Genomic DNA, 24570 nt, shown 5'->3' on the forward strand with positions numbered 1-24570 from the left:
TTGAAGGGTACTTTGGGTATAATGTAACATTAAATCTAACACGTGAAACGGTTTGTGGGGAAGAGTTAACACCTTAAAGCCTTAATGGGAAGGGAGTTGTAGGGATACTTTTTGTAAGCAGGATATTTTAAGATAATACTGACAATAGGGGTAGTGTTAATCAATTTCCTAAACATTAAGGGTAGTTTAAGAAATTTGCCCTTTAACCTAATATTGTAAAATTAAGGCATTGTTTGAGAACACTTTTAATAAGTACTTCTTTTAAGACATGGGACCACACATTAAGTGGTTTTTAAGTACTTATGGGTGTTTGGTAAAGAAGTAGGGAAAAATTACTTTTTTTAAAAGTACTTCTTTGAAAAAGGGACTTCAAGTTGGCTTTTTTTTTCAAGTACTTCTTGAAGAAGTACTTCTCCAAAATATTAGGATGAACCAATCCTTGACAAATTATATAATGACTAAAATACCCCCACGAGGTTATACCTCCCCGTTCTCCACTCATTCAATCCTCAAACCCTAGCAGTAGCGGCACACCAGTTGTAGGTCCATCGGTGACGATTGGCGGTGAGGATCTGTGGCTGGTGGATCTGCCGTTTGGCCTCTTTCCTCTATTCTTTGAAGTCATATCTCTAAAACATAGCTCGTAGCTCGATCTTAGATCTCTAAAACAGAGCTCGTAGCTCAATCTCAGATCTTTGAAACAGAGCTCATAGCTCGATCTCAGGTCTCTGAAACAAAGCCCGATCTAGTCGTCGCCGCCGCTCAGGTGTCAAAGAATCGAGAGAGACATTTCAGCTACCGCTGATTCTCTTTTAGAGAGGAAGATGAACAGTGTTTTGTTCGTGATTCAGTGGTTATAGAAGAACAAAAAACAAAGGAGAGGAGGAAGAAAATGAGAGAGAGAGGTGGTTGACGCTCTCTGACAATGACACTCGAAGGGAGAAAAGGGGAGTTGCAACGATGACAACCTTCCCCCCGTTCATCGTCTTATTATTATTATTATTATTATTATTATTATTATTGAAAAGTATTATATAGATGTACTAAAGAAATGATGGTTAAGATTGTGATTTGAATAAATATAAGCAGGTATAAGTACCAAGTGATTTGAAAAAGTGGAATGGGCGTCAAAACAATTACTTCTAATCCGAAAATTCCACTGTCCAATTCCTTCTTCCTCTCGACACACAGCGGCCGATCTGCGGTGGAATCCCTCCCCCGTTCTCTCCTCTCTCATTTTCTCTCCGTTTTTCTCTCATTACCTCTCTCTTGGCCACCCCCACAGTTCCCCTCTCTCGTCTATCGAACCAGAACCTAATCGCCCAAATCTCCTGTTCATCATCCCCTTCCACTCGACACCGAACAGAGTTCTATCAGCAGCGCCAGTGCCATCCCTCTCGATTTTCGTCCATTTTCTGTATACCCCTCGTCGTTCTTGAATCTCCTCTTCTTTCCTCGTCGTTTTCCTTGTCCTTTCTTGACCATTTTCGTCTGTCCCAAACACTCTAGCGGCCCCCTGTTCTCAGTCATCACCGGTTAATAAGAAACCACAGTAGCAGTCGGCCTTCAGGTCCGTGCTCTTCTCGATCTCCAGTGAAGCTTTCACCCAGCAGATCGTTTCCTCTTGCCCAGCTCCCAACTGCGGTTCGTCTGTCAGTATCGCCGTTTGAAGGAGGGTAGGAATAGCAAATGTTCTCAGCTCCCCTGTTGCAGGGTCTAATCTCAGGCTAAATACGATTTGATTTAGAATAGAAAGCTCCTGGTTATGAGCATCGATCAACACTGCCATTCGGAGAAGTAAGTTGAGAACGGCACACTCCCGATCCCCCTATTGCATTGTGCGGATTCAGGCCAAACCCGACTCAGGCAAGATATCAGGTCCCTATTATTTACTGTTCAACGGCCTCTTCATTCGTCTTCTATCTCATCCACTGTGTTTAGGATCAATAGAAGTTTTACTGCATTTCTACTGACTGTTGATTTGCCTAAGCATGGTGTCTATCTCAACTGTGTGTCCATTTGCTGTTTATCGTATCTACTATGTCATGTGACTATACAAATTCTGTTGTGATCCCTCTACTTGCTCCAGTGTGATGTTTTATTGTGATTTTGACTTGGTCGAATGAGGTGGTTTGAATTGTGAGAATCCTTTCAGTTCAGTTTCTTAATAATGTAATGAAAGGTCTGCATCTGTTGTGTTAATCAAGGTCTGGCAAGACTGTAAGTGTAAGAATTTGGGTCATTGGGGTTCATTACAATAGTAAAATTAATGCAAAAAAGGGGGAGCAAATGGTCTTGAGAAGAATGTGAAGGATCCAAGATGATTCCTCTATTTTGCAGGTTGAGAATGAGAAAGATGATTAGCCTAGGAAGATAAACCAATCACAAAAAAGGAATAAAAAATAAAAAAGACAAAAGACAAAAGGGTAAAAAAGTAAAAAATAAAATAAAAATTTTAAAAAGTAGAATAAATTAAATAATAAGCAAAGTGGGCATTAGAGATGAAATGGGATGGTTAGTTTAGATTCGGTTGTGTTGAGGTGACAAGGAGGGAGGATAGGCCACTAATAGTACAAAAATATAAAAATAGAATAAATAGATGACTGATCCAGCAAGTTAAATACACAAATAGAATTCCGTAAAGAAATAACTAACTAAATAAATAAATAAATAATAAAAAATAATGAAATGAATAATTGGGGAAATTAAATAAAAAACAGAAAAATGAAGGAATAAGTATAATGAAAAAAAGATAAATAAAAAATAAATGATAAAAAATATAAAAAATAAAAATAAGGATAAAATAATAATAATAATTGGTAGGATAGATTTGTTGATTCTTGTCTTTTGCTTTTAAAGTTACTAGTATGTTTTTGTTTGTTTAAATAATTGTGTTTGTGCTTGTTTGAAAACCCCATGTGGGCTCCACTTATTGGACCTAGGAGAAGGGTGCCTAACCCCTTCCCTCTCCCATTAAACCTTTTGAGTTTTGAGCCATCTTGGGCTTTGGAGCAACTATTTGATAAAAATGGTTTCTAATGTACTTCCCAAAGGGTCCGTCACCTCCATTTCCTTATCTGATGTGTGGTGACTCCAAATCAGCCCAAGTGAGCCATTTTCCTACGCTCATAGTTATTTAAAGGTTTTGTTTTATGTGATGGAGTATTATTGTATGAAAGGTGTGGTGAGGTGGCACAATCATGATCATCGGAAGGGAATCTTGTGGATTTAACAGTGGATTTGAGAGGGTATATGAATCGAGTTTTGGTTTCTTGGAGTTTTGACATGTTTTGGAAGGAACGGTGGGGTCTGATCGGGTATCCAGAGTGTAGGAAGTGGGTCGAGAGGTGGTAGAGCAAAAATTGGGTGCTGACATCGGGCACCCTCGTACAGTTTGGATCCTCAACAGGACCCCTAGAGCGAGCTTCCCAGTGACCCCTTCTATTTCTAAGGTATCATTGGGGTGAACCTTCCAGTTGGGGCAGTAAACCTCGCCCTTTGCTTCCTTCATTGTATGTCCTCTGTGCTTGTTTGTTGAGTTGTTTGCTGCTGAATGCCTCCCACCAGCTCTCCTATTCAAAGTCTAACACCACTACGCTCTTGTGATAGTCCGCTGCTTCTTGGAAGGTCTCATTACAAGCTCCTTGGTGTGTGGCTGAACATGAATCCAGATCAAGCCTGTGACTGTAACTTTATTCCTTGCCTATGGCGCTGTGCTCTCACGAAGCACCTTATTTGCTGCTCCTCATTGGCATCCATGTTGGTACCTTCACAACACTGACCAAAGTTAGTACTTGGAAAGAAAACTATAAAGGATCAAATGTTTAATAGCTTGGTAACCAATCAAGTTGAGTTGGGCATAACTCAACATGGATCAAAAAAGCATTAGAGGTATACTCCTTGATGTTAATCTCAAGCTTGGCCATGTGTGCCAAGGCTCCCTGCTCCTCCTTGGAGAGCTCTTTTGAATTGGGCATCTTCAACTTAATACTCGGGACGACAAGCTTGGACCCAAAGGGCAATCTATCATTATACTTCACAAAAAAAAAAAGCTCCCCTTCCAATCATGGATTAAGGAGGGGGTTCTGAAGAGCACTATCAAGTTCAGCCATGTAGATAAATAATAATACCCCCTCTGTTGATCCTTCTTTTGAGAGAAACGGTTGTAAAAGATGAAAAATGTCATCAATAGGTCATGGATGGTATAAAAACAAAGGAGTATGATCACGTATCAAAAAGAGTTGGGCCTTAACTAAACAGGCAATATGAGGTGGTCTCTCAGCATGACTACTAACCCCTTATCTAAGGGAAACCTGAGACCATCCCCGATGTTGTCCTCGTACACGCAAAGCTCACTAAGCCAAGGAGAATCAACCTTCTATCCCTTCCTTGAGAACCTAAGCTCATACACTAGAGGGATAAGGTTTTACTATTTAGATAGTGTATGCCCTTAGCTCTAAACAAATTAAAATAGTCAAATCTTTATTGGTGAATGAAATCAGAACATTGTTATTTCATGTGTGTTTTGGTATGCTTCTGTGAATTACCCATTAAACTAGATATTTACAAGACTTATGTTAGTTTAGAATGTTCTTAACCATTTGATGAACTTGGGGAGCTTATCATGTCAAAGCTGACACCATTGTACTACCAAATTGGTGGGACAGTTTGTCTCAATAGCTAGGGCTAAACCTAAGGTACAATGAGTGGGTGTTTTGGTGAAGCACTGAATAGGGACCATTTCTTGTTATTCCCTAAACCTTGGAGACATATGGGTAAAACTATAAAGTTACACTTAACCTCTAACTTGGTAATGATATTGCACTAGGTATTGGACTAGGTGCTTTTGATATGCTTAACTAGTAAGATCGATTAGGGGTAAAATACTTGGGTATGTTGGAGTAGTTTGGAATATCACTTAATTGGGTGATCATTATGACATGATCAACTACTTTGTCAAACAAAGAGAATATCCTAGTTTATATTCGCTTTGATGGAAATCAAATGTATTTATATCCATAAATACTTTATTTTATAAAAGGGCTTGCAAGATTCATCTGAGCAGAGGGTGTGATGTTGCATCTTCTAGCTTGGGAAGATGTCCTTCTCTTTGGACAATGTACTAATATTATTGGCTGAGAGGTTGAGAGCAAAAGATTATTTTGGCTAAAACCTCATGTAGGGGTACAACTTGGGTGGACCCAACCCGAGCCTGAACTGGCCCAACCTGAAATTTTACACAGCTTGGGCTTGGATTTTTTATCCTCAGGTTGGGCTTGGGCCCAAGAAATCGGGCTTTTTTATTTTTTGAGTTGGGCCCAAGCCTAGCCCTTGTAGCCTGAACGTGGCCTGAGCACGACCCAACTATACACATATGTATATATTTGTTAATTTTGCATATATATTTACATATATACATACATATTTTGCATACAAATATATATAAAAATATGTATACATATTTGCATAAACACACAGACACACACACACACACAAATATATGTATGTATAATTTTAGAGTGGGTTCATTGACCAACTCAAGCCCGAGCCCAACCCGAGTGCATCAAATTATAGTGTGGGCTGGGCTCGGATTGGGAAATTTGGGCTTGACCTTGGGCTTGGTCCGAGCTCGGGCCTTAAGCCCAAATTTTAAGGTTGGGCTCGGGTTGACCATAAACCTGGCCCAACCCGCCTGGCTTGCACCCCTAACCTCATGGGCTTTTTCTGTTAAACAATTGGATTGGGTTCATAGGATGGCTAAAACTCAAATCCCACTTGTAACATAAAGCACTGGACCGAATTTAAGCTCAATTCGATTGGGAGCGGTTCACTAAGGATTACTTAGTGAATTCGCCCATGTGTTTCAACATAACTTGGGAGCTTGGTGAGTCCCATGCTATACAAGGAAGAGGCCAAGGAGGTTGGTCATCCATGTGAGAAAACATTCACTTGAGAGTTTTGGTAACATTCCAACAAGACAAGTTTGACTAAGGGGGCATTCTACAACATGAATGTTTTTGCTTTCATTTATTTTTGAAATCGCCAATCAGCAAAAAAAAAAAAAAAACATGTTCTTGAAATCTGTTTTTGTTTTTGAAATCTGTTTTTGTTTTCAAAAACATGTTCTTGAAATCTGTTTTTGTTTTCAAAAGGAAAAGCAAGTTGGTTTTGTTTCAAAAAACAGTACATGTTTTAGTAACCAACAAAATATTGGTTTTTAAAAAATAAAAACAAATTTTTTAGTACAGAAATTATATGATTTATGGAGCACGAAGTTGAATAATCAAATGAAACATGTTTTTGAAACCAGATTCAATAACTTTTTTTTTTTTGGTTTCTGTTTTGAAAACAGAAAACAAACACACAATCAAGAACACGTTTTTTTGTGTTTTTGTTTTGAGAAACAATCTATTTTCAAACCAGATAGTTTTGATTTGTTTTTGGAACCGTCAAAAAGAAAACAATTCACGTTGTAGAACGCCTCTAAGAGGTTAAGTTGTTCGGATTCTTAGACTGAATTAGGAAAAGACTTTATTCTCCCCAACTCCTAATTAGATTAAAATCTCGTCTCAAATGTCAATTAGGAAATCTCTAAAACAGTTGAAAATCATTGAAAAACTCTTTTTAGGACTCTAGGAGTCCAACTCTATATAAGATTGAGTGTAGAAGAGTTGAGAGATAAGAATTTCATAAAGAATAATTCTCCCAGAAACTCTAGTCCAACTAAAGCTGAAAGAAGATTATTTTTCTCTCTTTTCTTGTGAGTTTTCTAGAAAAAATCCTAGTCCCTCAAGTGATTAACAGATGCAAACCATCGGAGATTTGATTAGTTCATTGGAGTGCAAATCAACAAGGTTTGGTTCTCACAAAGTTTGACCGTTCTTGAATTGGGTTACACTGTTCAACCTTGGAGAGTTTGGTTGATTTCTTGGGTGTGTTATTGGGAGCTAAGTTTGTGTCATCCAAATCAGGTAACATTCTTCCCTTGTTTTGGTAATCAAATTAGTTGAATCCTAGATCAATCTATAGAGAAAACTATTTTCTCCCTTGGAAATTTGATTCTATCTTGATTTGGCTGAATTTTTTTTGAAAGTACATGCTTCACCCCATCAAGATCCGACCTTTTGGGGTCTCTTGCAACCCAATAAACAATTGCTCCTTGATTCTAACATATCCTCCTCAAACAAGTAACAAGAGGTGTCTACAAGACTAATTAGGGTTCGAGTTGAGATCTCCTCAACCTCTTCACCATGGTAATCTACCTTAACCTCAGCCAAGAAGGGGGGACAAAATCCTTGTTCGCCTCCTCATGGGCATCTTCTTCAAATTCAACTCCAAGGGTGTCCACCTCAACCCTGGCCTCATTGGCATTAGTCTCGGGGACTACCACTTCAGCCACCTGCCACCTCCCAGTAAGATGACCCTCGACTTTGCTCATTACCCGAGCTCTAGCTACCTAGTCCCAACCTTAAGGAAGACAAAGGCGAAGGCATGAAGAAGCACTTAGTGGGAAAGAGCTATACACTGAAGCCAAAAGTACTCTAGAAGACGACCCAAGCTGAACTCCATCAGATGCTCTCACTCAAATGAGAAAGGCAATCGGTTCTGTTCCTTCCCTTTTTATAGGGATGGCTAATGGCCTAGATAGGTTGACGATAAACAATTCAGATTACACCCTACAGTCAATGTATGCATGAGAGATCAAAAGACAAGCATCGTGGCCCAATGCCACTTAGTTTGAAAATTATTTTTTATTTTTTTAAATCTCCCATGCTCAGCCTCCAATCATTGGAATTTAATGCCTGGACTGAGTAGGTCACAACCCAAATGGTTCAACCCAAACCATGAGAGAAACTGGGTAATTTCACAATTGAGCACATGAAGAGATTGTCCTCCTAATGGCTGCCAAACACCTCACTCCTTGACTTTGGAACTAGGGTTTAGGTAATGGGAGCATGAACCACCCTAATTGAGCCACCACATGGATGCTTATGTGGACAATGACTAGCCGAGCTATGCAGCACAACTGAGGTGGAGAACAACGACGTGGAGCAAGACCACTCACTGTAGAGGTCAACAATGGTGCACGTCTTGGACCTTGGACGAAGGACACGTGATGCAAAACCTATCAAAGCCCAACCTTCTTCACCCTTCACTTTGCATCTTGTGCGAGGAACACAGAACCAACTCTTAGAACCACGGTTGAGAACAACCTTGAGAAGTGACATGTATTCCACAAAAGTGAGGAGCATAACAGCATTACTCCACAAGTATTGAAGGACACACCTTCCCAAACTTTGAAACTCCCATACCCCTTTATCAATGTATCCGTAGGTCTCCATGACCTTGAATAAGGATGCTACACGCCTGAAAACTATATTTTGATCCTTGATAGAAAAGGCCAGCTCAAGGGTTTAAAAGTATATACGTGGATCATAATAACCATCTAACACATCTTATATAATTTGAGCTTTAACTACTACACGGATGAATGAGATCATCCAATTATGTTAGGCAATGGTTATATGCTTGTAAGCAAACAAATGAACTCAACAATTATTAGATAGAGAACAAGAGCTTGAACCAATTCATCTATGCCATGCAGTCTACAGGCACACAATCCAAAAAATAGAAACTTTAGCAAGGGAAATGAAGCCCCCATTTGGCAACGTTCCATTAGAGCATTTCTCCTGTTCTCAATGTTCCTGCGAAACAGAAACGTGTTTGGCAAAAAAAAGAAAAGAAAATGAGAAATTATTTATTTTCTGTTTCTGAACTTATTTATAGTATATTTTTTGCGATCTGTTTCTGTATAAACCAAGTCATTGATGGTTTCTGCTTGCGGTGTGATGTGTTATACTAGTAGTGTAGTAGGACTTATGGTTGTTGCCTGTCTTGATTTGTCTCAATGAATCGGCTTTTTTAACTGAATTAATTAGATACACATGTGTAGATTGATTGGACTTTGATTTCAGTTTTCTATTTTTAAAAATTCCAATACCCTCTCCAGTTCTTTTGGTGATAACATAGGTGCTGAATATGTGTTGCTGAATGCTTGATGTATATTTATTTTAAAGGAGGGAAGTGTGGAAGGTTGCTTTTTTAGATTTATATTAGGTTCTACGGCATTCTGTTGAATTATTTAAGCTTAACTAACTTTAATCCTGGAATTTTATTCTTATAAGATCTCTGTTTATGCTATGGTTCAATTAGAATCTTTTATATTCTCATTTTCTTTGTTTAGATAATGCCACTTCTTTCCTTCTTTCCCAAAGATTAAAGACTTGTAATACTTTGTCTTATACCTGTTAAAATGTGCAGCGTCATTCTCTTGTCTGCTTGTTTTATTCAGCATACACTCACCTTGCCTTTTCGGTTTTCATTGTATACTTTTTCTTGTTGAGGTATTTATGGTTCATTGGCTAACTGGTCTTTTTTTTTTTTTTTGTTAATTTTAGGCTTAATGGGGATGGATTTGCAGAACTAATGTTAAGAAGTAGTTTCTTAATCAATTGTTGTTTCTGTTTCTTTAGAGCAAAAATCTGTTCTCGAGGAACAAGTTGCCAAACGTCTCTGCAATACCCGAGGATCAAGAAATAAAATTCTTGTTCTAAGCCCTAGAACAAGAATTTCTGAAGGAACAGGAACAGGTGCTAACGTTGCCAAACGGGGCCCAAGCTTCTCAGTCCCACGACTCCACCCTCCTGCAGAAACCCTTCTATTGTCCTTCATGGCAGCTTCTACTCGTCTACCGTCTCTGGTATTTCCTGGTAAATATTCTCCCAGCATCAACAACAAGAAAAGCTGTCGCTTAGTCTGTGTATCTGCTCAGAAACCAGAGAAAGAAATCTTCCTCGAATCCAAGGTACTTCCAATCCAGAAACCACATTCTCCATTGTCATTTTATTCATTAGGGTTTTGATTTTACATTGCTTGTTCGTTCCATGGTCCTTATATCTTACCCTAGCTCATCCAATATTTTTCCTTTTCGATTCAGAAGCTAGGGTCTTGTGGGTACGCTCACTTACTTGATACTTGCTCCAATTGGAGTATGGCACAGGTTGAAAATCATAGAATGATCTGATCAAACTGATTTTGGGTCAAGGGATCTATAATGTGTATGGAATCTACTTCATGAATGGAGATCGTGGATTTAAGATCATCGCCACTTGCGTTTTATTTGTATTTATCTAAGCTTTAGTGTTTTTCTAAAAATATTTTGACTTGGCTGAAGCTGAATATCCAAGGAGTTCCTATTTTGATTAATATCTTGACTAAGTCAACCCCCCCTTTCTCCCCATAAAGAAAAGTGTTGGTCAGCAGAGTCTAAGGGATAAATGCTCTAACGATTCGTCATATGTTGCCCATTGTGTCCAAGCAGCCCTTTGATGCTAAACTTGGTCCCGATAAGGGTCTCATGGTTGCACTGGTATGTTTTTGCTTTTCAAGTCTTCCATTGTTACAAGACATAGTCCAGGTGCCTACAGATCTCTCTGTTAAATTCTAGGGGCCTCTACATGTCTGGAAGAAAGAAGAGGGAGAAAGCTGTAGGATGGTATCACAATATTTCTGCAGGTTTTCTCTTTCTAGTATCTTTTGGTGCTCGATGATCTGCACTCTATGGTTACTTGAGTGTTTACCGAATCTACATATCCATTTTTTAAGCTATGTTTCCTCTTCTAAAATGAAATTTTGTGGAATTTAGTAGGAATTTTTGAATGATCCGGAGGTTGCATCTTTATATCCTTTTTACCATGGAGAAGTACCTAATGTGCATCAAAGGATCAAATGATTGATTGTATAATTTTGTGTCAGCTTTTGAATCTATTGTTGCTCAGAGTCTTAATGTCTTATTGCGTGATACACAACCATAAGGATCAGAAAATTTAACATTTTTAGCTGTTCAAGCCGGTAAATTGGTGTTTCCTTAGGATCTTCATTTTATTCTTCCATATTTATTCTTGAACTGTTAAGCAAATTTCTTTTTTAGAGGCACAAGGTTGGCTTTGAATATTATAAATTATTAAGATGGATCATGGATATTTTCTTTTGTGCTGTACAAGTTGCATGACCAGTTAACGGTCTTAACTTGATACTTGAATGGGCCATATCAGTTTTTACATTCTAACGTTAAGAATGCAGATATATGGATTTTAAAGTTTATTTATTTGTCTACAATAATGAAATAATTCTTAGTTTTTTAATTGGAAATCTTACAGGTTAATACATTACTGGACAGCATTAAGTGGGATGGCAAAGGCTTGGCAGTGGCGATTGCTCAAGACAAAGACACAGGAGCTATCTTGATGCAAGGTTTTGCAAACAGGGATGCTCTGGCTAAAACAATTTCATCTCAGAAGGCTACATTCTACAGCCGTTCACGGTCAACATTATGGACGAAGGGGGAGACATCCATGAACTTTATTAATGTTCATGAAATTTTTCTTGACTGTGATCATGATTCAGTATGTTTCTCAAGAACTGAATTTTGGAACTTAAACTTGAATCGTCTCTTTTAATTCTGGACAGGGGTTTACTTGAAATCTTATTTCAGATAATTTATCTTGGGAAACCTGATGGTCCTACATGTCACACAGGAGCAGAAACATGCTACTATACACCAGTTTCTGATTTCTTACAGCATCCAAAGGTTTGCAATCTTGAATTCTGTACTCTTTTTTTTTTTTTTTTTGAGAGAGAGAGATAATGCAGCTGTCAGGCCATGATGCTAGAGTTGGTGAAGTGATGTGTGTGTTTTAAGGGGTCTGGGGAGCTGATGAATGATACACATTTATCAGCATCCAAAGGTTTGCAATCTTGAATTCTGTACTCTCTTTTTTTTTTTTTTGAGAGAGAGAGAGAGAGAGATAATGTAGCTGTCAGGCCATGATGCTAGAGTTGGTGAAGTGATGTGTGTTTTTAAGGGGTCTGGGGAGCTGATGAATGATACACATTTAGGCTTTAATTACTTTATTTTCTGTTGAGTAATAAGCATTTAGGTTTTCAGTGGTTCATATGCAACAGGTTGAAGATAATAGGTTGGCGTCAACTACTTTATACTCATTAGAGTCTACAATCTCCATGCGTAAATTGGACATAGAAAAACCGGAAAATGGAAAGCCATCATGGACAAAACGGTTATTGCTTGACAATAAGTTGCTCTGCTCCAAAATCCGGTATTGTACTCGTTTTCTTCACCAACCTATAAATTAAAAATTACACTTTCACATAGTTATAATTGGAGTGGTTATATATCCACTAGTTTAATAGTCTTCTTTTCTTAGAAAAAGGCCCAAGTCTGGGGCCATAGGACCTGTAGCCAGTCTGGGTCCCATAACTTGTGACCTGACGTATACCATATTTTGAATATCAGACTCACTATTCAGTGAGTCTTACCATGGCAATTTGTTTATCCGAGAATAAGTTTTAGACATTATTGCAATGGAGAGACGTTTTATTTGAACTATTCAAAAACTCGGTAAATAACATATGGATAAGATGTTTAAATGCCATCTTGTGAGGTGATTTATGGTCTAGCCCCTTCTTGATGGATCCCCTCTACTGAACAATACATCTCAAGTTTTTGAGGACCTTAGACACATCAGTGCATGCTTAAACTTGTGCTTATACATGCACCAACTGTTATTTTAGGGCTTGGGTTGGTTGATTGGGTCAAGTTGCCTGGGCACTGGCCAACCTGTCTTAAAGGTGGAGTCGGATCAGTTTGCTTCGGGTTGAGGCGAAACATCCAACCAAATTGCAATCCTATGGAGTTTCTTATGTTGAGTGGAATCTAAAACCTTTTGCAGGGAAGAGGCAGATGAGTTATGTCGAACATTGGAGGAGAATGAAGATAAGTTGCGCACAGCCTCTGAGATGGCAGATGTACTTTATCATGCCATGGTGCTATTGGCAGTTAAAGATGTTAGGATAGAAGAAGTGCTCCAGCTCCTAAGACACCGTTTCTCTCAGTCAGGCATTGAGGAAAAGAAGAGTCGAAAATCAAACAGCTAAATCTTCATTGCTATCTATGTTGAGAGATCCCCATGCAGTCCATCACCATCATTATGCTGCCTAGAAGTTGCCACAAAATGCCAAGAGAACATTCTCAAAACTTTTGCAGCTCCAAATGAAATTGTAAATGCTGGTTGGTTTTGTAATTTCAATATGACCCTCCACCACCTTTCGGCAAGTTTGATATATTGTTTGACAGGACTTAATAATTTTGCATGGGAGAACAGTTTGTGGGTTTTTTCATGTTTCACTACCCACTTCACTATCGTAAGTTTATGATTCTAAATAGCACATGTATTATTAAACCTTTGCCAATGCATTTATGTTGCTTTATGAGTTTACAAGTTAGATGTAACTTTATGTGATTTCTAGTATGCATTATAAGTTTATAAGAACTTGGTGTGCTTGTATCACTAACTAGGGCATAAATAGGGTGGATTCGAGCTGAGCCAAGCTGAATATCTAGTTATTCGAGCTTGGCTCACTAATAAATTATCAAGCTTGAGTTCAGTTGCCTTTGATTGCAAGTCTCCCTCAGCTGTCAAAGGTGTTAAGCCAATAGCTGCCAAGGTGTCGAGCTGAGGTCTCCCTCAGTAGCCGAAGTGGCATCCTATGTATATATGTAAAAGCTCAATTAGGCTCATGAGGCTTATTAGGCTTGAACTTGGCTCGATTAACAAACGAGTCTATATATTAGGCTTGACTTTGGCTCAGCTTGGTTTAGACCGAGCCAAGCTGAGTTTTTCATGAGTTAAGTTGAGCTTTTCATGAGCCAAGCTCGAACTTGTGAAAAGCTTGACTCATGGCCACCCCTAGGCATAGTACTATTTACTAGTTGGGATCCATGCCATGCATGGGCTTTGTTAAATGAAATTGACAGAAGACCTTTTGGCGTTCCAGAACTATTCATGTTTAGACAAAAAACACCATCTGATTGATAATTCATGACCTTAGAATTTAAAACTAATTAGGCTTAGACGGTAGACATGAATAACCATGTATTTTCCCTATTTATTGATGATAGGGATAAGCATATGAAAGGTATTACTACTCACCCCAAAACTTAAATGAACTTGGCTAGTGAGCAAGTGAACCATCTCGTTGAACCATTAAAACTTTTGAGTTTTGACCCAGTCAAGGTGTGTGAATTGGATATAAAATCTTTTTTTTGTGTGTGTGTTTTAGCCATTTCCAACACCAAGAGTGGTGGATCTTTAATCAAGTATGGATTGGTTCAGATCAAGGTCTTGAGCAATGCTCAAGAATAGGATCTTGCTTATTTCAGAAGGATTTGGAGGAATTTGAGGCTGAGATTTGTGTGATTGGTTGTTTAAAGGTCTTATTTCATGTGAACGAGTCTTATTGTATGATAGGTGTTGTGAGGTGGAATAATCATGGTCATTAGAAAGGAATCTTATGGATTTGAGGGCATATGGACTGAGATTTGGTTTTCTGGGAGTTTTGATATATTCTGTAAGAATGGGGGCCTGATCGAGTACCCAGGGTATAGGAAGTGGACCAAGATGTGGCCAAACAAAAATTGGGTGCTGACATCAGACACCCTCGTACAACTTGGATTCTCAAGGGGACCCACAGAGCAAGCCCTTTGGTGACCCGTTCTATTTCTAAGGTATCACTGGGGTGAACCTTCCAGTTGGGGTAGTACTAGACTACTAGTAAACCTCGCCCTTTGCTTCCTTCAAGGTTTGTCCCTCTATGCTTGTTTGTTGAGTTGCTTGCTACTTCATGGAAGGCCTCATCTCAAGCCTGCAACCACAACTTTATTCCTTGCCTACGGCGCTGTGCTCTCACGAAGCACCTAATTTGCTGCTCCGCATTGGCATCCATATTCATACCTTCACAACACCGACCAAAGTTAGTACTTGGAAAGAAAACTATAAAGGATCAAACGTTTCACAGCTCGGTAACCAATCAAGCTGAGTTGGTCATAACCCAACATGGATCGAAAAGGCATTAGTGGTATACTCCTTGATGTAACCTCAATCTTGGCCATGTGTGCCAAGGCTCCCTGCTCCTCCTTGGAGAGGTCTTTTGAATTGAGCATCTTCAACTTAGTCCTCAGGACGACAAGTTTGGACCCTAAAAAAAAGAAAAAATCTCCTTCCCATTAGGGGTGTTAATTGGGTTAGATTTGGTTCAATCCGATCCAATCCAATGTGAGTCCATTACAAATGAACCTGATTCAATCCAGTCCAATGAATATTTTGAACCGGTCTAGAGACTGTCTAATCTGTTCAAATTCCTGTTAATTTATATTGGTTTCAACTCAAACCTGGTCCATTGACACCTATGTTCCTATATTCTATCAATGGACCAGATATTGGCTCAATCCAATATAAATTCATTATGGACGGACCAGGTCCAATCCAATATATCATATTGGTCCAGCCAAATTCAATGTCTTATTGGTCCGTCCAGTCCGTCCAAATGGATTTTGATTTGGATGGAGTCCAACCCAAAACTGGTCCATTGACACCCCCTACTTCTTATCATAGATGAAGGAGGGGGCTCTGAAGAGCACTGTCAAGTTCAGCCATGTAGAGAAATAGTAATACCCCCTCTGTTGATGCTTCTTTTGAGAGAAACGGTTGTAAAAGATGAAAAATGTCATCAATAGGTCATGGATGGTATAAAAACAAAGGAGTATGATCACGTATCAAAAGGAGTTGGGCCTTAACTAAACTAAACAGGTTTCTCCCTTGGAAATTTGCTTCTATCTTTGTTGGGCTGAAATTTTTTTGAAATTACATGCTTCCCACCATCAAGATCCGACCTTTTGGGGTCTCTTGCAACCCAATAAACAACTGCTCCCTAATCCTAACATATCCTCCTCAAACAAGAAACAAAAGGGTGTTCACAAGACTAATTAGGGCCCAAATTGAAATCTCCTCAACCTCAGCCAAGAATGGGGGACAATATCCTTGTTTGCCTCCTCATGGGCATCTTCTTCAAATTTCAACTCGGAGGATGTCCACTTTAACCTCGACCTCATTGGCATTAGTCTTTGCTTATTACCCGAGCTCTAGCTACATAATCCCAAGTGTAAGGAAGACAAAGGTGAAGACATGAAGAAGCACTTAGCGGGAACAAGATCTACGTCGAAGCTAAAAGTACTCTAGACAAGGACCCAAGAGAAGGCTCCTGATGATCAACTTCATTTCTATAAACTCAATGCATTCAAGCCGCTAGCACTCCTAGTTAATGTAAATATTAGAATTTGAAATTGAAGGATCCGCTAACTATTTTGTTCAAAGTAGCATCACTTCTGGTGCTGGCACATATGCTGAGTCATGAAAGATGCAAGAGGAATTCATTGATATATTAATCCTGATATATGCTCCATGGGGACGAAGAAAGATTATAGAGATGGGTAAAATTGGGTTTTGAAAAAAAAAATTAATCAGTACATAATGTGATGTACAAACAAGTCTGGATCTGGATGGACCAAACACCTCGCTCCTTGACTTTGGAACTACGGGGTAGGTAATGGAGGCATGAACCATCCTAATTGAGCCACTACGTGGATGCTTATGTAGACGACACTTGGTCGAGCTATGCAACACAACTGACGTGGAGCAAGACCACTCACCGTAGAGGTCATCAATGGGGAAACACTTTAGCTGTTGAAAGGATTTTTCATCTGAAAATGCTATGTTACCATGAGAATGGATAAATTAGTAATTACATCTTAATTTATTTTGACTAAAAACCAAAGCATGGGCATGAATAGATGAACACATGAAGCCCAACCTTCACCCTTCATTTCGCATCTCATGGGAAGAACGCAGAACCAATTCTTTAGAACCACGGTCGAGAACAGCCTTGAGAAGTGAGATGTATTCCACAAAAGTGAGGAGCATAACGGCATTACCCGGTTACCCCACCACAACTATTTAAGGATACACCTTCCCAAACTTTGAAACCCCCCATACCCCTTTATCAATGTATCCACAGGTCTCCATGACCTTGAATAAGGATGCTACATGACTGAAATCGATATTATGATCTTTGATAGAAAAGATCAGTTCAAGGGTTTAAAAGCATATTCATGGATCATAATAACCTAATATATCTTATATAATTGGAGCTTTAACTACTACACGGATGGTTGAGATCACCCAATTATGTTAAGCAAATGTTATAGAGTTCGGCTTCTGTCAGGGCAAATTGATGCTCGCACCGTTCAAACAGCCACTTACAACCTTACATTGGGAATAAATAAAAGGCTGATGGAACGGGCTTGCCCTGACCGAAGCCGGGCTCATGGTTAATATGCTTGTAACTTGTAAGCATACAGATGAATTCAACAATTATTAGATAGAGAACAAGAGCTTGAACCCAATTCATCTATGCCATACGGTCTCAAGGGAGATGAATGTTGTTTTTAAATGAGTGAGGAGAACAGCAATTAGAATGGACAGATTGGCTAAACAAGAAACTGCTGAATAACAAATATTTTGGGAAAAACTCTGAAGTTATTCTTGTTGGAGAATTTTCCACCTTGATGTAATATATTCATTTATCCTTGTTGATCAGGAAAAAAATCCATCCTTGCCAATGCAGCCCAAAAAAGGACAAATATCAAAGCAAAACTATCCACATAATCAAAGCAATGGTGAAAGAATAAACAGCCTATCATTGAAGACTACTATTACCGAACAACATTCGATCATATCCAGCTTCAAAAAGATTTACAGATACATTACCGCCTTATTGTTCCATGAGATATATTTCTCTTCTGTATATATATGGAAGGATGAAACAATTCCTAAATCTTTTACATGGATTCATACATAAATACAAAAAAGAAGCCACCAGGTAGCCTATCCGCTCAAGCTCCTCCCTTCCCTGTCGAATGGCTTCTAACAGAAAATGCATCATGACAGGAGTTTGCATCACTGCTGTGATAACCAAGTGCTATGACGGGGATGAGCTGTCATCATCGGAAGAACTATATTGCTGCCGTCCGTGAAATCTAGGAAAAACCGGAGGCATTGTTGGGTTGGCTGGCATAGGAAATGGTCGAGCTGAACTTACTATTGTTCTTTCATTGATCTTCCCAACTTCCTTACAGACTTGATCAAGAGTTGAAAGAAAGTCCCTTACCACCATGAAAATCCTGAATGGGTGTGCTTCTTCCTTGGCTGAATTTCCATGAAAGTATTCAGTTAACTCCCTCACTAGAGAAAGAGTTACACTCTCTTGTGCCTGAACCCGGATAATCTCCTCCTCTGCCCTCTTCAAGAACCCATTCATCGACTCTGAGAATTTGCGGTTGCTCTCCCTCAACCCCATTGCTTCATTCAACCTTGCCACCTCGCTAATGTTTCCGATTCCTCTAGCAAGCTTTGAGACTTCACCACTAAGGACATCAGAGTCCATGGCAGCAGCCTTCTTCACATTCGTCAGTTCCCCACTAAGGCCAGCTACAACTTGCAATCCTAACTTCCTAAATTCAACATCATCCCTAAAGGCAGATTGTTGGTTTTTTCCATTGATTGGACCCTGATTGGCACCAGAAAGCCGAGAGCCTTCCACTCTAATGATTTCCTGTACAACAAAATGCAATAGCGTGGTCTTCCCATCAGTGCCTTTGACATCTACGAGCTTGAGAAGAGTGTCAAGCTTGAAAGCATGGGCATCCCCACGGTTGGTTCCAACATTCATGCGGTTTCCAGTCTTTAGAACAGCTTCTAGAAGCTTCAAAAACATCCTGCTGTTTCTTAGTTCTTCACAGGCCGCCTGCAAAAAGTGGCTATTATTGAATGCTATTAACTCGAGAACCAAGATTTTCACAAAGATGAAATACCTACTTGAATTTGCCATCTATCTACACAGCTTTACCAGACTGTGCATAATAGGTAGGATAGTTAGAAGCAGTCGATCAGGAAAGATCATATCACACCATAGATACTGCAACAGGACAAGTTCTATGGCATATATGCTGTGTGTGGTGCATGCAAAAATAAATATTTCATCTAGTCCTGTCATCCTTCTTGTACTTTTTGTGAATATATCCAATTAATGTAATAAGTCAATTTTCAGAAGGGCAAAGAAATTATGCCCCATATAACCACCACAGTATTCAGTTAAACTTCCAGTATCTATTAAGTTTAATAAAATTTGCTAAAAATGCTATAAATATGTTTTTATGATAACAAGCATGAAAATCATAAAGAGTTAAGGGAATAACTTGTGAAAACAAGTATAACTCCATCCTATAATATCCATGCAGTATCCAGTGTCATGATTGACGCCATGTAATGTTGACAAAGGTGCATTAGGCATGTTCAAATATTACAGGTCTGTTACATAATTCCACAGAAGTACATAACAATAATAAACAGGTTGTGGGGTATTTCTTATCATTAAAAACAATCAAAAAGGATTTATTAATAATGCAAATGAGAAAAGCTATGCAACCAAAAATGGGACTGAGTGCAGGGAACAATGCACAGCATGATAAACAAGTCACGGTTTTGAAGATATGGCCATTGGGTTAGACTGTTTTAACTTGCATGCAATCTCATTAAAACAATCATTCCTTTCCATGGAATAATAAATGATTAAGCGGCACAGAAAAAAAGTCTGCACTTGTATTCCTGAGCTAGTGTTTCCTACAATGTTGCATGTCACTGGTCAAAGAAAATGAAACAGAATTTTACATTGGTCTCTTATATGAACAGGTCAAGCCACTAAGGATGACAATTCATTTGGGGTTGCAGGTGCTCCTTGTTGATTGAACTTTGAGTGAAGAACTAGGAAGGTAAGAATGAAGAAGAAAGCTGAACATGACCAACTACTTGACTCGAGACTCTTTCAGAGCCAGGTAGACATGGACCACAGTTTGTTATTTGTACAGCTAGGACAACTATGTGGTTATGTGTTAGTCCAGCTGACTCCTGGACTGGCATACTTGTATTGCTGTATCATACTGATTTCTCGAATATCAGCAAGAGACAATTTTGACCTTGATACTTTGAAATCAGCCATGTCGAGAGCATTTTGGACAAGAAAACAGTTTAGGATAAGCATGTGTAGGAGTAGAAATTGGAAATTGGAAGATGATTCAAAAATGAAAACTACAAAATTTTTTACCAATATATAACTAAAATTGATGATTGGAATTTACCTCTAGAGTTTCAAATGACTTCCTAAGGTACTCAACTTCTGAATCAAAATTGGCTATGTAAAGCATTGCATCCACCCTCTTAAACGCAAAGGGAATATCAAGAACCGCCTTGAGAAATCTCTCCGCAGGGCCAAGCTTGAATGGTGAATCATCTTTATACTCTCTTAGTTTACGTTCTTCCTCTTTGGTTGGAGCCATCTTTAACAAACTCTCAAGAAGCTCAGTTCCCAGGGTGTCTGCATTACCTGTTGCAAGTACAAATTTTACAAATTGATCACAATCTATTACTGAAACAAAGTAAGCATGTGCATCCCACAGAACCATAAGAGCATAGCTGAATAATGTAAGATTCTCTAACAACATGCCGAATACAAAATGAAGTGAGATAGAGATAGGCATATAGAAACACTGAATAATTATAGAGACTCTTTTAACAGGCAGAATACCAAAAGAGTAATATCACCAGGAAGATCATCATTATGTTTTTCAAGGTAGTCTTGCAAATAGAAAGGAGTAGGAGACAACATTTCACCAACCCAATACTCAAAGTTCTACTTGCAAAACTATCATAAATCAATATGCTTTGTGAGATTAAAAGTAAGCTAAAAAAGACCATAAAAGGGCATAAAAAAACAACTAAAAATTAACAACATTTAAAATTTATGCAACATGAAAACAAAATTCCCATCTTTATTTACACAAGGAAAACCAAGCATCCTTTAAAAATTAAACAGAAACGTGGAAGTATTTCTATAGGGGCTCAAATAGAACTAAACCAATCAAGGAAATACCACCATTTGAATGGACAGAGGTGTTATTTTTTCTTCTTGTAATAAAAAAGCAGAGCTTAGGAGCTAATAAATGTTTGCTTTCAAATTAATATGATCAATATGAGGAACATAAGAGTGTATGACTGTATTCAACTCAACTCAGCAAGGTAACAGTAACAGATAAAGCCAAAAATTGTATAATACAACTTAAACAGGACATGAAGCAATTTCCATTTCAGATAAAATAAAACACAAATCTAAGTAAGATTGTGCACAAGAGAAAACCACAGTCAAGTTATGGGAATGGGCATAACCGTTCAGTAAATTCAACCCAGTAAGAGAAGGATCCGTCAGTTCTATGGCACAATATGAAACAAAGTGAGAACATCACCAATTTTGACTCGAATAACTTTGTTACCTTCCAACAGGGCTTCACAAACTTCCTCAATGGTCACATTCAGTGCCCGCAACAGAATAGCAATATTCTGAGATTTTTTTGGATCAAGTACCCTATTCTCTTGGTTAGATGAGGGGAGGACTGGACGGCGAGTCATCTCCTTTGGATTCAAGCTAGAAGCACTAACGACAAACAATGTCTCGATCATCTCCTCGTTCAATCTGCATCCAATCAAATTTTACAACTTAAGAGAAACACCACCCGAGAAGAAAACAAACTAGATGTTTTTCACCCAGAGACAAGCCTGGTGACACCAGAAAAGAGAATTGAGAGACAGATTTAGAAAAAAAAAAAAAAAAATCTTACTGGAAAGAACTGGATTTCAACTGATCCCAAACCATTGCACGATCAGAGCTTGCCCTAACCTTGTCCCAATGTAATGGCTTCAGCTTTGGCTTTGGAGTCTCCTCACTTCTCTCCAAGTTATGGGAATTCTGCGCCAATCCACTCGGAGAAAGTGCTTGTGAATTCTGGAAGACAACTGGTCTAGAAGGAGTAATAAGTTCGGGTGGCCTACTTAACGGTTCATGGATGGGTGGAGGACGAGTTGGAGCTTCCCAGAATCTAGGTGGAGGAGGGGGCGGGGGTGGCGGTGGTGGGACAGAAACCGGGTGCCTAAAAATTCCGTCCATTCTCGCTGGAGACTGCCGATTTTGGACAGAAACATCAGAAATTCTTGTGGGTGAATGTGAGCTTTTCTCCGAATCAGAAATTATTGTGGGTGAATGTGAGTTTTTCTCCGAATCAGAAATTCTTGTGGGTGAATGTGGGTTTTTCTCCGAATCAGAAATGCTGATGGGTGAATGTTGGCATTTCTCCGAATCAGAAATTCTTGTAGGTGAATGTGGGATTTTGTCGGAATCCCTCTCTGGAGGCGAAGAAGGGGGCGAGGGAGAAGGGAGCTTTCTCTTCGGAGGTGATGGAGTCATCGGACGCGGTGGTGCCGGCGGTGGAGGAGGTGGAGGCAAAGTGGTGACAAAATCTGGAAATTTTGATTTTAAGCTTCTGGAACCTAAGCTAATTGGTGGGGAAGGACTGTTAGACATAGATGGAGTTGGCGAGGCTGAATCCGAAGACGGGTACGATGGAGTACTCGACTTTGAGCTTCGGCTTGCAAAATTCTCTACCGAAGTAGCCGGAAACGCCCTACGAGAGCTCGACCCAGTAGCAGTCAAGCTCTCCTTGCCGCCAGTAGAGCTTCTCGGGGAGTAAAATTCCTCTTCTTCCTCATCTCCAGACGAACTATCTTCTGCATTATCATTCTGCCTGAAACTCTGACGGGAGAGTGGCGGAAGCGGGTGGAGCTCAGGAGAACTCAGTTTCCTATACGAGGAGACGCCACCGCCACCACCACCACCACCGGCGTCGGCACCTCCCCCAAGACTGCGGGCATCAGCATCTCCATCGATCCCACGGGAGTTGATGAGAGTGCCCAGGTAGAGAAACTCAGAGCTAGTGGCAGATGCGCCTCGAAGCTTGGGAGGTCCATCAGAGGGGCCGGCATTCGCCGGGAACAACCGATGACTGTCGGATCTGGTGGTCTTGGTGTCGTAGAAATTTTGCCGTCTCCGGCGGTAAACAACGAAAGCGAAAGCTGCGATAAAGACTAAGGAAAGAAGAGCGAGGACGATGCAGACGGCGAGAAGCTTGGGCGAGAAGGATTTGTGGCGAGGAGACTGAGGGAAGATAAGAGAGGAGATATTAGCAGGAAATGTGGGAAGGGAAGAAGAAGTAGAAGGAGGGGGAGGTGGGGAAGGAAAAGATGGAAAGAAAGGTGGACTGTTGGTTGAAGAAGAAAATGGGAATTTGGGTAGTTGTTGAGGAGGTGGAGATGAAGATGGAGGTTGGGTTGGGGGGAATGAGTCCAGAGGAAAGAAGGGTTGATGGAGAATCCGGCGGTAGTGACTGCGAAGGGGCGTGCAGGTCAGGTGGTGGGGAGTACAGGATAACAGGAGGAAGAGGAGGAAGAAGGTGGGCATTGTGGGTTTCAACTCTCTCAGAAGAAAGAGAGAGGCTGCTGCCTGTAGATGGAGAAATGCAGTGATGGTAGATGCGGTGTGGACTGTGGGGACTGTTTTGACTGAGAGGTGGTTTAGAAAGAGAGAGAATCGGTTCTTTGGTGAGTGGTTTGGAGGAGATAGATAGAGGGTTGTTCTTTCATGGGCATTTTGGAAATTTAGAGCTCAGATTAGCTCGAGGGAAAGCTCAAACAAGAATGTGGACTGAACTCTGAGGTGTGAAAGAGAGAAAGAGAGATGAGATGTGTTGATGTTGTACTAATGGAGATTATTTCTCAGAAAATGGGGAAGAAGAGAAGGTTTGCTACATGATACACACTCAGAGCATGGAATGAGATCTGCAGTATGGTTTGATGGAGATTCTTGGATTCGGTGGTAACGTAGTATAGAGAAACCCCAGATAGAACACATAATGAGTGTTTAGTTTAGTTTTTCAAGAACGAACAGGAAAAAGGCAGAGAAAAGAGGAGAGAGAGAGAGAGAGAAGAAGAAGCTGTGGATTATTTTACAAGGGGATTGAATGTTGGAAACGGGTGAGAGAAGGGTTATCGAAGGCATGGAATATGGTTCAAAATCTCTGACATGAATCCTGTGGTCTCTCGCAAATCTATGAGAGAGAGAGAGAGTAAAATCTGGGTTTCTATTCTTTTTTTGTTTTACATATTTTGTTAATTAATTTATTAATTTTATTCTAAATTGTAAAATTATTGTAGTGGGAGATGATCGGCTGTGTGACGAGGAAGAGAAATCTAAAACAATCATTCCATCGACCAATGACACGTGTACAGTATGAGGTAGAGTGACCCCTATTGAATAATACCAACACATCTGAAAAAGCCAAAAAGGAAAATACTCATTGTTTACTTTTTCTAAAAAAAATGTGAAAAGAAACCATCTTCTGATTTCACCTGCACACGTGGCAGAATCCCTTAATGCACTGGTGGGTCCATATTCAGGACATTGCACAAACGGTCATTTGAGCAGAACCTCCAGCCGTTCGATCTGCTTAGGGGAATGGTGCTTGTTGAATGGGCTTGATTGACATTTTGCAGAGGTGGGGTCAGGGTGGGTGTTGAAGAGCTGAAAACGAGTGGCCCTGATTTAATCAGGAGTTCTTCGTATAGTTTAATCCTCGTGCTAGCTACATTGTATCGTTAG

The 24570-nt window shown here is 39.7% G+C and overlaps 2 protein-coding genes across 6 annotated transcripts; one reads left to right on the forward strand and one right to left on the reverse strand.

The window, feature by feature from the left end:
- Nucleotides 1-1066: 1066 nt before the first annotated feature.
- Nucleotides 1067-13355, forward strand: LOC148845921 (histidine biosynthesis bifunctional protein hisIE, chloroplastic-like). Of its 5 annotated transcripts, none has more exons than XM_088956263.1 (6): nt 1067-1878; nt 9534-9865; nt 11220-11465; nt 11555-11650; nt 12025-12176; nt 12810-13355. In XM_088956263.1, exons 2-6 carry the CDS (start codon nt 9731-9733, stop codon nt 13012-13014), a joined length of 834 nt encoding a protein of 277 aa, XP_088812389.1. In that variant the 5' UTR covers nt 1067-1878; nt 9534-9730; the 3' UTR covers nt 13015-13355. The 5 variants fall into 5 exon arrangements, with proteins under 5 accessions (XP_088812389.1, XP_088812388.1, XP_088812392.1 ...); XM_088956262.1 differs by having other exon boundaries at nt 1105-1866; XM_088956266.1 differs by having other exon boundaries at nt 1123-1878; nt 9459-9865.
- A 4296-nt stretch (nt 13356-17651) lies between these two features.
- LOC148845922 (formin-like protein 2) lies at nt 17652-24030 on the reverse strand. The gene is made up of 4 exons (XM_088954645.1): nt 21701-24030; nt 21356-21555; nt 20168-20412; nt 17652-18777 (listed from the first exon to the last, which is right to left on the reverse strand). Exons 1-4 carry the CDS (start codon nt 23371-23373, stop codon nt 17953-17955), a joined length of 2943 nt encoding a protein of 980 aa, XP_088810771.1. The 5' UTR covers nt 23374-24030; the 3' UTR covers nt 17652-17952.
- Between the last annotated feature and the right edge of the window lie 540 nt (nt 24031-24570).

This window comes from Nelumbo lutea, chromosome 7 (assembly GCF_056320005.1).
Source record: "Nelumbo lutea isolate HS-2025 chromosome 7, American lotus-T2T, whole genome shotgun sequence".
Taxonomy (NCBI): domain Eukaryota; kingdom Viridiplantae; phylum Streptophyta; class Magnoliopsida; order Proteales; family Nelumbonaceae; genus Nelumbo; species Nelumbo lutea.